General features: G+C 43.0%; 1 protein-coding gene across 2 annotated transcripts in view; it reads left to right on the forward strand.

Moving 5' to 3' along the window:
* The window catches only part of afap1l2 (actin filament associated protein 1-like 2), a 246,254-nt gene that overhangs the window by 179,747 nt on the left and 49,900 nt on the right, over positions 1 to 16,607 (forward strand). Inside the window, exons 6-8 of one of the 2 annotated variants that reach the window (XM_039775882.1) lie at positions 4,250 to 4,339; positions 5,818 to 6,023; positions 8,701 to 8,880. In XM_039775882.1, the coding sequence (XP_039631816.1) occupies positions 4,250 to 4,339; positions 5,818 to 6,023; positions 8,701 to 8,880 (476 nt within the window). The remainder of the gene's footprint in view (positions 1 to 4,249; positions 4,340 to 5,817; positions 6,024 to 8,700; positions 8,881 to 16,607) is intronic. The other variant, XM_039775894.1, reaches the window with a different exon arrangement.

Raw genomic sequence — 16,607 nt, forward strand, 5'->3', positions numbered from 1 at the left:
GGACCTGTAACGATCTCACCATTTTCACAAAACCCCGGGGTTCGGTAGTAACAGGACACGCCAAGGACCTTATGGTGAGACCGTTTCTTTTTATTTCGGGAAAGGAGCAAACAATCAAGTGCTTTCATATCGCAGTTACCGCTGGACAGTTTCTAACCGGTTCAAGTTCATTATCATTAATCACTCTCTGAACACTTTCCTGGACTTTACGTGTTTTGTGTTTCGTGTGCATCATATCTGTTTTATGTTCAGTGTAAGGTCAAGGGAGGGTTTATGCTGTATATTTATTGCTGCACCATTTATTATAATATTCCGCCGTTCACTCATGGGCTTGTGTGTGTTAGGAGAGGGGAAGGTGAGATACTTAGATATATTATATAATATACTGCTCAAAAGAATTAAAGGAACACTTTTTAATCAGAGTATAGCATCAAGTCAATAAAACTTATGGGATATTAATCTGGTCAGTTAAGTAGCACAGGGGGTTGTTAATCAGTTTCAGCTGCTGTGGTGTTAATGAAATGAGATGACCCCCAAAACAGGAATGGTTTAACAGGTGGAGGCCACTGACATTTTTCCCTCCTCATTTTTTCTGACTATTTTTTTCACTAGTTTTGCATTTCGCTATGGTCAGTGTAACTACTGGTAGCACGAGGTGATACCTGGACCCTACAGAGGTTGCACAGGAAATCCAACTTCTCCAGGATGGCACATAAATGTGTGTCATTGCCAGAAGGTTTGCTGTGTCTCCCAGCACTGTCTCAAGGGCATGGAGGAGATTCCAGGAGACAAGCAGTTACTCTAGGAGAGCTGGACAGGACCATAGAAGGTCCTTAACCCATCAGCAGGACTGGTATCTGCTCCTTTGGACAAGGACAAACAAGATGAGCATTTCCAGAGCTATACAAAATGACCTCCAGCAGGCCACTGGTGTGAATGTCTCTGACCAAACAATCAGAAACAGACTTCTTGAGGGTGGTCTGAGGGCCCAACGTCCTCTAGAGGGCCCTGTGCTCACAACCCAGTGCAGTGGAGCATTTACCATAGAATACCATAATTGTCAGGTCCACCAATGGTACCCTGTGTTTTTTACAGATGAGAGCAGGTTCACCCTGAGCACATGTGACAGACGTTGAAGGGTCTGCAGAAGCCATGGAGAATGTTATGCTGTCTGTAACATCATTCGGCATGACCAGTTTGGTGGTGGGTCAGTGATGGTCTGGAGAGGCATATCCATGGAGCGACTCACAGACCTCTACAAGCTAGACAAAGACACCTTGACTGCCATTAGGTATCAGGATGAAATCCTTGAACCCATTGTCAGACCCTACGCTGGTGCAGTAGGTCCTGGTTTCCTCCTAATGCACGACAATACCCGGCCTCATGTGGCAAGAGAATGCAGGCAGTACCTGGAGGATGAAGGAATTGAAACAATTGAATGGCCTTCACGATCCCCTGACTTAAACCCAATAAAACATCTGTGAGACATTATGTTTCGGTCCATTAGGCACCGCCAGGTTGCTCCTCAGACTGTACAACAGCTCAGGGATGCCCTCATACAGATTTGGGAGGAAATGCCACAAGACACCATCCGTCGTCTCATTAGGAGCATGCCACGACGTTGTCAAGCATGCATACAAGCTCATGGGGGCCACACAAGATACTGAAAAGCATTTTGAGTAGCAGAAATTAAGTTTTTGAAAAATGGATTAGCCTGCCACATCTTCATTTCACTCTGATTTTAGGGTGTCTACACAATTGAGCCGTCTGTAGGCAGAAAACTTTTATTTCCATTAAAAGACTTGGCATCCTTTTGTTCCAAAGACATTGCCCTGTCGTTATTTGTATAGACATCCAACTTCATATTGAGATCTGATGTATCTAATGTGTTTCTTTAAAGTGTTCCTTTAATTTTTGTGAGCAGTGTATATATATATATATATATATATATATATATATATATATATTCACTTTAATAACTTACCTACTTGTCTGTTTGATCACTGAGTGGGGAAGTAATTGGAAGAAGTACGTCTTGTCTAAGTCTAATGCTCCTCAGGTTGCCAGGCCATAGGTCTTGGCGGGTGTAGTTGCTGGTGCGGATGATTGGGACGTCCGTTACAAAACATTAAAGGATAAGTTCAGTATTTTTTCAAATCAAAGTTGTTTCTTCACAAACATGGTGTATATACATTTGCAATGTGAAATTGTGTTGCAAAATCCATCGAGGTCTATACATTTTTAAACATATCTTGCCCACACTAGCATTTTACTTTGGAGTTAACACGGCATGGGTATGGCGAGAAAACAAAAGCCTTAAAACTTACCAAATTCAACCATTTTTCAAACCAAGGCAGTTGTTGGTGATTACACACACATTGTAAAATAGCTTATAGATGTTATTTTTAAACAGGAAAAAAATATAATGAAATTCAGCTGTTTTAAAAGAAAACCAGCTTTGTGGTCTACCTTCATAGTCTTCGGCTAACCTTTCCCCCCCAGGGTGGTTTCCACCAAATCGCAGTAAACAGTTTGTGCTAATTGGTTGGTTTTGTTTTGACTTACTTCTGTATTTATTAGTAAATTCACACAAATAAATAGAAATTGAATTCTTATCTCGAGAAACATAGAACCAGGAATACGCAATAGAATTATTATTTCCAGATCCCTTTTGCTGTCACAAGCATGTGTTGGAAACATGGAAGGCATGTTTCTTGTATCGAAACTCAACTAAGTTTTATGCTATTATTTTCAAGAGATGCTTGATGCCTGCTGCTAGTCATTTAGTCCAGCAATTATAAAAAAAAATATACATAAACAGTTTGTAAACGATAGCCCGGCCACAGACAGACACGACTCCAGATGTCCACATCACACACGGTTTATTTTGTGACACAATTCCCCACATACAAAGCCAACTACAGTGCACAACCACCACCCTAAACTCAGTGCTTTCCACTTTTCAGCCGCCTCCACTCCTCTCTCGCAAGCTCTGTCTTCCTCCTCCCGACTCCGGCTCCTTAAAGGGAATGAGGCAGCCCCTTTTTTCACGCCCCAGATGTGTTCGGTGATGGTCCTCCGGCAGCACTTCCTAGTGTGGCAGAAGAGCTGCCCTTGCACCCGGAAGCACTCCAGGTGTACACAATTCCTGATTTGGCAGCACTTTCTGGTGTGGCGGAAGTGCTGTCCTCCAGGGCTCTAGGACCGTCCAGGTGCCCCCTGGTGGTGGCCACAGGTCCCCACAGGGTTGAGCTCCCCAGCTTCATTTCCATGGCCCTACTGGAATCCAGGGGGGCTGTCCTCTTGCATCCAGGGAAAAACAGTGCCCCTCCCACAGTCCGACCCTCTTCCAGGCATCCCGGTGGGGCAAGATCCCTGATCGTCTGCCACAAGTTTTAATGCATAAAGGTGTTGCGTCAGCCATATGTACTTAATAAGTAAATAATAATGTCTTTTCTTGTACCTGTGATGGACTGGTAGCTGGTCTGGGGCCGTTTTATGCCTTGTGCCCACCGCTGCTGGCCATGAATGGGATAAAGTGCGTTTAAGAATGTTATGTTAGGTTACGTTATGTTACGTTGGTTCACTTTTTGTGTTTTAAGATTTATGTGCTCAGGTTCACTGAAGAGCACACAAGATGTTAAGCACAGAACAAAATGAAAGGAAAGAAACTGTCTCACTGTCAGTTTAATATAATTAGTGTATAGATGCTTGTATGGTCTCTTAATTTTTACTTATTGCTTTATAGGGTAAGTATGAAAGTGTGAAGTAATGATAAAGTGAACCTTACTGTAAAGAACAGTATAAATAGAAAACTTGTCCATTTTGCTGTGATTCCATCCTTCAGACCAGACACGCTGGACCTTCTGTTACTTCCAGCATGCCTGAGTGGCCTTTACCTGCTCTTTATGGACACCTAGAGCCTGGTCTTTGTGATTACCATTCTGTCACCTCTTCGTCTGGTGTCAGTCCACTCAGTCCTTGTGAAGAAACTCCCTATAGCAGGAGAAAGAGGAACACCGTCAAGCTTACAAAGCCGCACAGGAGAGAGTTTGATGTGTGACTCCCATGGTCAGCCTGCTCCTGTACTTCAGTACTTTAGTTACCAGCTAGGCCAGCAAACTGAGCAGGACACGTGGCAGCAAATGCTAATGTGTGTTTTCTAACTCGTCTATCATCCATTTCTTCCTCTGTGTCTCCCTTCCCTCCGATCATCTCTTGCTCTCCTTTCTCTTTGTCTTTCCTGTAGATGTCGGTTGTTTCCACAGACTAATCATCTCTGGGACTCGGACTCATATTGAGGCAGCAGAGGGGGTCATTTATGCTACAATCAGCCGGGGTACCTCTCCTTTACTTTTGAAGTGCATGCATTTTTTGTGTAACAATCCATGAAGGGGAAGCAGCCATTGACTGATGTAGACAGTTTTCCAAAATGGCACACTGGTTTGCCAGCATGTAGACTTTTATTGTTAATAACTGGCAGGTCTAGAAGTCTCATTTCTCTGTTGCATTATAGAACAGTGGGTTTCCTGTACCAGTCCTATCTACGACTGAAGCCCACTGAACATCTGTTTATGCAGGATGAAGGTGAGGAGATGTTGCTCTTTGTAATAACGCTTTTCCAGTAACACACGTTGTTTTCACCATGTATGAAAGCAGGCCGTCACTTTAAATCTACATCAATGGCCACTGTAGTGCAGGGTGACTCGCTGCTCAAGTGAGACTCCTTCAACTAGCTCCCAACTTACCTGCAGCTGCCCACACTGTGCCATTTTCTGCTTCTTGTAGCTAAAAGGCCTTTATCTGGAGGATTGACGACATTTCTTAAGTAACTTAAGTGGTTGACTGTCTGCTAGCTACTTCCTCCAGTTAATCACATAGTAAGACCATCGCTGTGCCACATGGAGCACTCTAAGTGTGCAGACTGATTTGAATGCAGTGTCCTTCTCGGGCACCAGTGTTCTAAAGCCCAAAGCCCTGAACTTGAAAGGACAATGTCCCAGGTTGAAATGTGACTTCTGCACTCTTTTGCTAGGCTTTCTGTACCACTTTTCATGACACATGGCATCATACAATTTGTTAGCAGTCATTGGGCAGAGTTACAGGCTGGCACAGCACAGCTCCACAATCCTAGCTGGATTCTGAGTCCACGTACCATCTGCATGGAGTTTACTCTTCCACCCCACCATGTCTGTTGGCTTTTTTTTTTGTTCAGGTATTCCAGCTTTTTTTCTCCTAAGTTGGCCCAGTGTGGCTGAGTGGGGCCCCGTGGTGGACTGGCATCCCTTCCAGGGCTGATTTGTGTGATAGCCAGTGGCCCCCACAGACCTGACCCAGATTAAAAAAACAAATGGATAGATGAAGGTGTTCTAACAACTGGTGGACAGGCGGGTGAATTGTCATTCTACACACTTCTCTGTTTCCCTGCATGCCAAATGTTAAACTCAGTAAAGTTTGTATGTATTTGTTTTCTGCTGCAGACCACCACTGACCTCCTGCCTTCTGTAACTTCAAATGTGAACATACTGTATTCAAATTTGTCATAGTGGTGGTGTGTAGTATGAAAGGTGCTACATAAGATCTTGACAGAGAAGTTCAAGCTGGATATCTATTTTATTATTATTATTATTTAAATTATTATTATTATTTTAATTATTATTATTGGGTCTCCCAGATGCTAGGGTCTACCCTATGAGATGGTACAGAATTGACCATAACACACTTGTTGTCAACGTGAGCATGAATATCGGGGGTCCTGTCCATTTTAACAAGTATTTTCTATAATTGTGGTAACCCATTTTTTTATAATCTTTATAGATGATGGAGATGCAGTCAGCAGTTCCTATGAGTCATACGATGAAGAGGAGGTGACCAAAGGGAAATCAATGACCCACCAGTGGCCGTCCACCGAGGCCTCCATTGAGCTTATGAAAGATGCCCGAATTTGTGCTTTCCTGTGGAGAAAGAAGTGGTTAGGCCAGTGGGCCAAGCAGCTGTGCGTCATCAGGGAGAACCGACTACTGGTAAGGGAGCCGCGTCGTGCAGGAGTTAATGGCCAACCGCCAGTGAGTTCACTCTCAATAGTTCTGTAGCAAAACAACACTGAATGTTGTAATCTCGTTTGTCAGGTTAAAGGATAAGTTTGGCATTTTTAAATTTCTTCATAAACATGGTATATTTGCAATTTGTCGCATGAATCTGTGTTCTAAAATTAATCACATTATATAAATTTTAAAAAATTATCTTGCCCTCAGTGGTACTTGGCAATGGAGGCAATGGGGCATGCAAGAAAAGCTTATAAACTTACCAAATACATCCAGGTTTCAAGCCAAGACAGTTATCGACTTTTAACTCACGCCTTCCAAACAGGGATCAAAAATACGAAAACAAAGGGATCTGTAAATAATTATTTTATCGCATATTCCTGGTACTATTATTCTTGTAGTAAGGTTTTGTTTTCAATACGCTTGTGAGAGTTCACACATACGTAAATATGGAAAAAAATTCAGACAAAACCAACCACTTAGCACAAAACGTTTACAGTGAGTACATTTTTTGAGATAACCACATCCCCTGGAGAGTGAAAGGTTGTTGATCAAGAAAACTAAATGCTGAACTATCGGGCACGGCTGGTCCTCTTTTACAATGGCTGAATCTCGTAATATCGGTGTTTTTTTGTTCACAAATGACAAGAGTAAACCATTTTACAATGTTTGTGTGATCACAAGGTGCAGATGATTATTCGACAACTGTCTTGGCTAGAAAATGGACACATTTGGTAAGTTTTAGGCTTTTCTCTGTGTCTCGTATTACCCACAGAGTGGTCTTCTATTATAATGGCTGAATCTTATAATATTGGTCTTCTTTTGTTTTCTTCAAAAATTACTTGTATAAACCATCTTACAATGTGTGTGTAATCACAATACTCGACAACTGTATTTGGTAAGTTTTTAAGCTTTTCCTCCATGCCCCATAGCCTCCAATGTAAATCGTAAGTGTGGGCAAGATATTTTTTAATTTACAGGGAGTGCTTACCTGTAGAACACAATTTTGCAGGCATATACATATGTGCCATGTTTGTGAAGAAATAACTTTCACTTGAGAAATACCAAACCTATCCTTTAAGTGCCTTTTGCTTAGGCATACTGGCTGTTTAAAATGAAGGCTTGATCGATAAACTAAAAATCCTTACAACTTAACCGTATTTGTTCAGTCACCGAACAGTTATGTGTATCTGAAGGGATGCAGAATGAAAACACTGCAATCTGAGCCACCATCCAGGATACCATTATAGCAGAATTGAGTGTCACATAAGTTGGCTTACAGTGACAAGCTTCACTGGTGCAGTCAGTCCTACTGTAAATTACACATACAGTTGGGATTGGATGATTTCAACAAGACCAAGCTTTACACTTTATTCAGATTTTTCTGTACTCAACTCTATCTGTGCGTGGCTGTTGTTAGTTGGTGGAGGGATTTGTCCGGTTAATTCCGGTAACGAACAAGACTCCCTCCTGCTAAATAGTTACGCGACCCCCGAGCAGTCGGTGTCCAACTTTTTAGAGGGACAAGTGGCTTTCAGCCACATGAGATCGAGCAATGACAGGTCTGTGATGCCCATAGGTGTCTGTGCATCTCCTGATTGGAACAATGTGTGTCTATCCGGCACTAAGAGGCGTGGGAAAGCCATAGAACCCCATTTGTGATGCAATTGCTCCCCACAAATGAGGAATTTCCAGTAAGTGCGGGTCATAAGCTCGCACTGATTAAGTCCCTGCCCTTTGTACACATCGGCCGTCACTACTACCAATTCGATGGCTTAGTGAGGTCCTCGGATCGGCCCTGCGGCCTTTAGCAGAGTGCCAAGAAGACGATCAAACTTGACTATCTAAAGGAAGTAAAAGTCGTAATAAGGTTTCCGTAGGTGAACCTGCGGGAAGGATCATTACCTTTCAATGATTTTGGAAGGGCAGTGACTTCATCATTTCACACACAAGTAGAAGGACAGGGGTATTCTTTTTCTACAGTAAGCAATGGAAAGCGTGGCAGGGCGTCGATGTTAGGAATGGGATGGCTATTTTACGTGGGCACTTTAAAGATTAAAGTGCATTATTAACATCTTTCTAATTGACAGGGTAAGGCGACACACATTTTTAATTATTAAAGCAGACTGCCAAATATTCATTGTAAACACTGCACGTTTTCTCATATAAATAAAATAAATAAGAAATGGATAAATGTGTAAAATTCTGTGACATTAAAGAAAATTACCAGTGGAATCGACATAATGACATTCTCACATTCCCCTGTTTCCAAACCGCACAAAAAGTAACAATAAATATTAAATTCAAGTGACATTTATCATGTATCAAACCTTCCAGTCCAATCTTTATCCCAGCTTCCTGTTGAGATTTATCTCTTTACTACGACCTAAAGGGAGTCCAAATCACTGAGCCTGTCCTGTCAATAAGCCTGGTGATTCAGCGGGCCTCTCTTGAAGTGATGTTAGCAGCACAACACACCTTAGAAAATATCAGTCCTGATTAAAATAAATTTGAACGTGTTTTGATTTTTGCCTTTAAGTCAAATCTCTTCTGTCTCTGTTGCTTCTAAGATTCAATTATTATACTTCACCTCTGTTAAACTTGATCTTTGGTGACATGCATAAGAAAGTGGCCTCTATTGTTCTCCATTTGACAGTGCTACAAAAGTTCAAAGGACCAGAATCCTCAGCTAGACGTGAATCTGGTTGGCAGCAGTGTCATCTACAAGGAGAAGCAAATGAAGAAGAAAGAGCACAAGCTGAAGATCATCCCACTGAGTGGAGACGTGATCGTCTTGGGGCTCCAGAGCCGCGAACAGACAGAGCAGTGGCTGAAGGTACCGTACCGTAGAAACTCCTCTGTTATTTAATCAATGCATGCATCTTCAATTCTGTAGAGCATCTTCTACAATAAAAACCAACAGTGCAAAGGTAACGTAACAACCTAACATAACATTCTCATACCTGCTCAATCCAAGTCAGGGTCTTAGGGAGTCGAAGTACTGACTACAAGGCAAGAAAGAGCCTGAGACAGGGCGCCAGTCCATTACAAGGACCCCTCAAGCAGACACTCCCACTCAAACTGGAGTCGAGATTTACCCGTCTTGCTTTCAGTTGTGGGAGGAAAGCCCAAGGATCAGGAGACATTGCAACACAGGAAGAGCAAGCAAATCGAGTGAGTGCAGGATATGAAAATGCATCTGGGAGGCAGATAGGACAACAACACATGGCTAATATCATCACCCTGGTCATTCTGTAACACACACATGAACCTACTGAGCCATCACTTCTAATTTTCTCTCTTTAAGATTTGTGTTTTTCTCATTCATACCACATTTAGAATGGGAGACACAATCAAGGGGGGAAACTGCTTGAATGCCTTAACAGTTCTTAACAGCCTTGAGCTTCAACATCAAAGCAAGAGCTTTCTGGGAGTGCCAGTAGTCTGGAGCCCACCAACCAGTCCTCTGTGTGTCTGCCAGGCCTGTGTGGGTGTTATGGACTGCTGTCATTTGCACCTCTTTTGAAAGGCACAACAGCTGGATTCTTTGAGGACAAGTGGAACTGAAAGCTCACATCAATCAGGCAGATTTCATGTGAGGGGCTTGTATGGTGGGAGCCCTGAGCTGAATAGAGTGTGGGTGTCTTGCCTGAAATACGAGGAAGTGAGTCTACAGAGGGCAGGGGAGGAGGCAGGGTGGCGCTTTGTCCATTGTAATGCAGGTGGGCTTTGAAGTGCACGTCACGTGGTGCTCAAATAACGACGGCATGCCGTTTGTGGCATTTAGTGAGGGGAACATCACTCGCCTGTGCAGCAATCGGGTTGGTAGTCTCCTATACAGAGGTGCAAGAAAAGGCTTCGTCCTGAATGGACTAACAGAGCTATAGAACAACTTTTATAGTACTACAAAATAAATCTCTAAAATCAAGGAATGGATGATGTGGTCAGATCTGCTGCTCCACATCGCCTGGTCCATATCCTGGCCAGTGTGCATGTTCTCCCAGCATCTATACTGGCTTTCCCCCTGGCATTCTGGTTTACATCTCACCTCCCAAGGGTGTGCAGCTTACTTTAAGAGGTGACTCAAAACTGGCTTAGTGTGGGGCGCGCTTGGCTGTGCCACACCATCCAGGGTTGGCTCCAGATTGGCAGCTGCAATAAACTGTAATTTCTGAAAAGATGAATACAGAAAAGGTTAAGGGGGCAGTAAAAAATAAATGAAGAATCTCTGAATGATGTGGCGGCCGCATGCCATTGGAATTTTCTCAGTTACCATATTTTGATGTCTCACCTTTTCCTTTGGTTGTATCCAAGTGCAGTCCTTCCTGAGCATTTTGGAGAAACACAAAGTCTCTGTTCCTCGATTTCATGCTGTAGATTTAGCATTGCAGCATTCAAATCTAACACCCCATAGAGTCTGCATGTTCTCTGTGTGTCTGTGGGGGTTTTCCGGTAGAGGCCACCATTTTCCTTAGACTTTCACCAAGATGTTGCGACCACAAGGGGGCACCAGTGACCCCCCCCCAAACCCAAGATACAGCAAAGCACGAGACGTTATGCTAATAAACTATTTTGATTCTTGCAAGGCACGTCTCTCAATCCTCTTTCCAGCAAATCTGCCACATTTACTAATTAATAAACAATAATCTTCCTCCTTACTACGTCCTACTAAGTGTTGACTGACTCATTGATGATCCTGTGATGCTTCTGCTGCTATGCTGTGTCTCCCTGGAAGCACTTCCAGGTTGTAAAGAAAGTAGGGAGGTTCCCTGCAACAGGACCCCAGGGAACCCAACAGGCCTGCACTTGTGGACTCCAACTCCCAAGCACCCCTGCGGGTGTCCCCACTTGGCTGCCACATGAGGACCACTGCCACCTGCCATATGGGGGATGGGACTGCTCCCAGGTTCTGGCTTCCACTGGTCCATCCATTAGTTTAAATAACACAAAGTTATTTTATTCATTTATTTTTTTTGTTCCACTGGCCGATCCATCTGCGTCATCATGTTGGCCTCCCATCCAGGTAATGCATTATTCTCCATTCTGGCCAGGATGTCTGTTCTCCTCCTACAGTGTGTAAGGAGCACATTTCATAGGCTTAATATATGACCTGTGACTGCTATTACTTTATTTACATTTATTTATTTGGTTTAAACGCCCTTCAAGCCAAGCTGCTCAGAAATCACAAGTTACCAGTAGTGCTGTCTCTCCATTTCCATTTTGACGAGTTAAGTGAGGCGCTCAGGGTCACACAGCCGCTACACTGCAGCCAGCAGAGAGGACTGAACAGAAATACTTGGTGTATGGTTTACAGTCTACCATCTGATAAGTTGTTCTTGCATTTATTTTAAATAACAAAGAGAATAGTTCTTGTAATTTGGACTGCTACCCAGCAGCCATCTATTGAAATACACGCTGCCTCATTTCATCAGCTCCATAGTGATATCCAAACACAAACACTCCCTCCATTCCATTATGCTGCACAACATCCCTACAGACGGAAACATTAGGCAGTGCCGCAAGCTCACAGGTCACTAGTAAGAGCACAGAACAAAGGGGAACATCTGAGGGAGATGATCAAACGTCTCTGTGCAACCCAGAAGGAATCAAAAGGTTGTTTTGTGACTAAAACAATCCCCCATTGATTCTTCTTTGTGCCTTGCTCAGTGGAAGCCCCCATTCAACGTTCGCTTTTCTACTTGAGGCTCCCTGTTGTCTGTGAAAAGAGCCCACATGTAATTAAAAGCTTAGGCCAAAGCTGTGAGCCATGTTATAACAAATTGCCTTCATGTGGCACAAAAAAAGAGCAAATTGTGCCACAGTGCACCGCCTTGCTCTTCTCTGGGTTTTTGTGTTTGGCCCCTCTGATTATTTGATAGATTTTTCTATTCTTCCACCCAGAGCCCCCTGCTTCTTTATGTATATTTTATATACAGCAATGCCCCGACTTGCAGCTCCATTTGAGACCAGCCATTTGGCTGTATGAGTGTGCAGGTCATTGCAGTTGAGGCTCTGGGTGTCTGGTGTGGGTCATCACTACACACACTTTAACTGCCATTATAGAGAAGTGCAAACCGATCTTCGAGTCTCAATGGCTGCACACCTTGTCCAATCGGGGATGGTGGTGCGGGGTGCGTGCATAACAATTAGCCATGTGGAGTGGCACCAATTGAAACAAACCTTAAAGGGCCCTCCAGGAACCAGAAAACATGTGAGATCCTGTAAAATAATAATTATGAAAGATTTATTACAGTTTACAAGGTGGATCTATCTTCTTGATGGAAGAAAAAAGTACAAACCATGCGCGAAGATCGGAAACAAAAGGGCTTATGCCCTTCTACGGCCCTCTAAAGCTCTCTTCACCCATCTCCTGGTATCTCCTCCATGCTCTTGAGACTGTGCTGGGAGACCCATCAAACATTATTGTGATGACATGTATGGATGTGCCATCTTGGAGGAGCTGGGCCACCTGTGCAACCTGATTCAGCTGCAGGTAGCGCCTCATGGTACCAGTAGTGACAAGGACAATAGAAAACGCAAAACTAGAGAGGAATCAGCCAGGAAAGATAAGGAGAGAGCAATTGTCTATGGCCACCACCTGCCAAACCATTCCCTTTTTGGGGTTTGCTTTGCTGTTGTCACTTTCATTTGCACCCAAGCAGGTGAAGTTGATTCACAGTCGCTTATGCTTCCTAACTGGCCAGACTGATATCTCTGAAGCTGAACTGACTTGGTGTTTGACTGTGATGATTTAGCGTTCCCATCATTTTTCTTGAGCAGTGTACTATCTACATTAGGCCCACCCATTGCATGGATTTTCATGGTTTGGTTATTAAGGCATGAATAATGTAGTGGTACGGTGGTCTGCACTGCTGCCTTAAAGCTTCTGTATCATGGAACACAATCAGGGTCCTCTCACTGTCTCCTCAGTTATTCCCATAAAGATGTGTGTGTGTGTTGGGTTAATTTAGCACTCTAATTTTGAGCAGAATGAGTGTGTGTAAGTGTGGGGGTGAAAGAATCTGCCCTGAGATAGACTGGCACTTCATTAAGAGAGACTCCCTTCCGTCTTCCCAATGATCAGCTTTCACTTTAGGCTTATTTTAGTGTTTGTAGTTCATATTTGCATGTCTCTCTCAGACACTGATATATCATTGTCAAAAAGAGAACAAAAAATACAGAATCCTAGATTGAGCCCAACATTACACACACACACACACACACACACATACATATATATATATATATATATATATATATACTAGCTGGAGTACCCGCCGTTGCCCGGGAATCTATAACCGGTAAATTTACCAAATGAAAGAAACAGAACAAAGTTTTGTGATTGAAATTTTATTGTAATAGGTAATATAAGTGGTTATTCCAGAGCCTTTGGATATAGTATATTTTTTGTTTTGCCTCATGGTGCGAAAATTAAAAAATTCTGAGGATTGCCCACTCTAGAACATGATACATAGTGTGGCCTTGAGTGCTATTAATTGTCATAGCAAAAGCCAAATGAACAGGAAATTGTTGTAGTTTAAAATCAAAGGGTAAATCATTCGGAATTAGTGGAATTGTTGGTATATAAACATCGTCACGTCGTGCGCAACGCCCTTAAAATAGACTTTTTTTCTGGCATCGGAAGTGTACTTTCTAATTCTACGTCTTTTTTTCGGTGGCATGGGTATAATAGTGAAAAGCAGGACAATTATAATGTGTTACATGGTATTACTTATGGAATAAGCACCACAGTGAGATGAATGCACGTTATTTACAATACGTCGCAGAGCGAACAAATAGCACCAGTCCGTCAGAAAGACCAAGACTGAAATCATAATGTGAGTCGGAAAGCGAGCAAATAGCACCACAAATACGGAAAGCCAGTAACGCGCAGTGGGTCTGTCACGTTTTACATTCATGCGGCTGTTCCCCTTCACCTGATGAAAGCAGTCAGCCTTCTCATACTTGGACACTTCCGCCATCTGTTGGCAATTTAAAGAAACATTGGTAAAGAGCGACGAACAGGGACCAAACGTGCCACTAGATGGCACCGCCGTTAACGTCTGTTGCAATGTGCAGCCATCTTGTCGATGATAAGTACTGGCACCTGTGCCGAATGTTGTGTCATTGAAAAGTTGCCCTGCTCTTCACCACGAACATTTGTCCGAACCAAACATACCCCATGACCTCCTCCTGGTCACAAAGGAGCCCTATCCCCAGTTTGGTGGCGATCAGAGGCCCGGTGCAGATTTGTATAAAGGACAAACAAATAGCACCAGTCAGTCAGAAAAACCAGCACTGAAATCGTATTGTGTTGGCAGACAGCCTGCCTTCCCATTCTTCAAATGTTTCATCCACTCCTGCATCAGCAGCCCTTCTCCTGTTGGCAGACAGCCTGGATTCCCTTTCTTGAGATGACTCATAAGCTCTTGAAGTAGCAGCTGTAATTGTTTGGCACGCCAAATGGGATTGCATGGGACGTGTGCCGAACGTTATGTCGGTGAAAAGGTGCCCTGCGCTTCACCACGATCATTTTTCCCAACCAAACATACCCCATGACCACCTCCTGGTCACAAAGGAGCTCCATCCCCAGTTTGGTGGAGATCGGACGCTCGGTCCAGATTTGTATAAAGGACAAACAAACATACACACATACATCGACTCAGCTTTATATATTAGATATATATATATAGCGTATATACCCGCAGATAAGTTCTCCCCTGGATAAGTTAGGACTTGCTTTTACTGTATAATTTCTGGTATTTTATAATGTCGGTCATATAAGTTGAATGCAGAAAACTCACGCTATTGGTCCAAGAGATTATGATATGCTAATGCCCACCTGAGAGAGTAGCCACGGAGCACACTGCCTTTTTTTCCTATGTGGTTACAGCAATGCGATGTATCAGCGTGTGTTCCTAACCCTAACCTCTCTCACTCTCTAATGAGCCTACGTGACCACTCGGTAATGCCAAACTATTCCGAAGCAACATTTGCACTGATTTGTGTTTTTTTTTGTATCTGAAACCCTTATGCACCTTTATTGTAAGAGCATCCCTTACCTACGATGGAGCATTCGATCAGTAGAAAATATGAAGCTGGTTTTAAATTAAACGTCGTTGAAGCAGCGAAAGAAATTGGTAACTGCGCTGCTGCAACAAAATTCGATGCATCTGTGAAATTAATTCAGGATTGGAGGAGGCAAGAAGACGTAAAAAAAAAAATTTAAGTGTCACATTTTTGAATGGCCGTATATGTTGGGGTCTGATTTTATGATCGATTTTTCAGGTTTCAAGACCTGACTTTTACATGAGTATATATGGTATATATAAAGTTTGGCTTTGCTGTGATTGGTCAGTTTAGCTTTCGAAACAGGAAGCGCAAGTGTGAGACACACGAGGAGGAGAAAAGACATAAGAGCCACACCGAGAGAGTCACTTTCAAGGACAGGGAAGTATAACGCCAGACAAGAACAGAGGACAGAGTCTTGAAAATAATGACAGTTTGAGAAGCAGGCATTACAAGAACACACTTGGCAGAGGGGACGTCGGTCAAGACAGATTCAAACACACACACAAATAAAGGAAAGGTGCTAAAGGCTTATGTAGGCCAAGAGATAACAAATATTCTTAAATTATTCTATTACTTGTCTGGAAGGTAGCATGCCGAGTATAAACATATACAGTGTATCTCTCCAAGAAGACACAGTTTTTCTGCATGGGTGGTTGTTGAGTAAAAAAGTGACCCTAAATCAACTGCCGCGATTGCCAGTCGTCCTGTAAAATCTGTTAGAATGGAGGAGTAGGAAAAGTGACTCTGTGCCTATAAGAAGGTGGAGACAACAGGGCTCTCCTCAGCCAATTTGAGGAATCCAAGGGTTTGTTGATGAACAGCAGAAATCTCGCTTCAGGTCATCAGTGATGGTGAGCCTAGAAAACTTAAACTACTTCATCTTCGTCAATATACATACAATGGAAGTCTATGAGCAGTGTCTTGGTTTTGAAGGCATCATTTTGGGAAATTATTGTCCTGGCATCACTGTGTCAAAAAGGAAATCGCATCTCTGGGAGTCATCTTACCATGGTTGGTGATCAGGCATACAATGGTAATGTTATTAGCAAATTAAACGACGGAGCTGGAACAGGAGGCTCAGCATACTACACTGTGAGGTGCCTGCGTCTGAGGAACACTTTAGAGGAGGTGATGCTACCGATCTGTATGGTACACACCAGATGGCGCAAAGTCCCAGGTCTTAGGAGCATGTTGATCAGCTATGGTGGTACAACAGTGTGACATAAAAAACTAAAATGCCCAAAAATAAATGAGTTGGATGTGCACAACTGACAAAAAATACTAGGATGTCTCATAAAATTAAAACTATAAAGCCAACAGCTTTCTGGTTTTTCACAGACCAAGTGGAACATGACATCCTCAGATCTGCTTAATAGAGTGAAGAGTCACGGTGGGCTACAATACTGGACCAGTCCATCACAAAGCCCACTCACTCTGACCGATTTAGAATCACCAGTTACTCTAACTGGCATATCCAGAGTACCCAAAGCC

This window comes from Polypterus senegalus, chromosome 1, assembly GCF_016835505.1.
Source record: "Polypterus senegalus isolate Bchr_013 chromosome 1, ASM1683550v1, whole genome shotgun sequence".
NCBI classification, from domain to species: Eukaryota; Metazoa; Chordata; class Cladistia; order Polypteriformes; family Polypteridae; genus Polypterus; species Polypterus senegalus.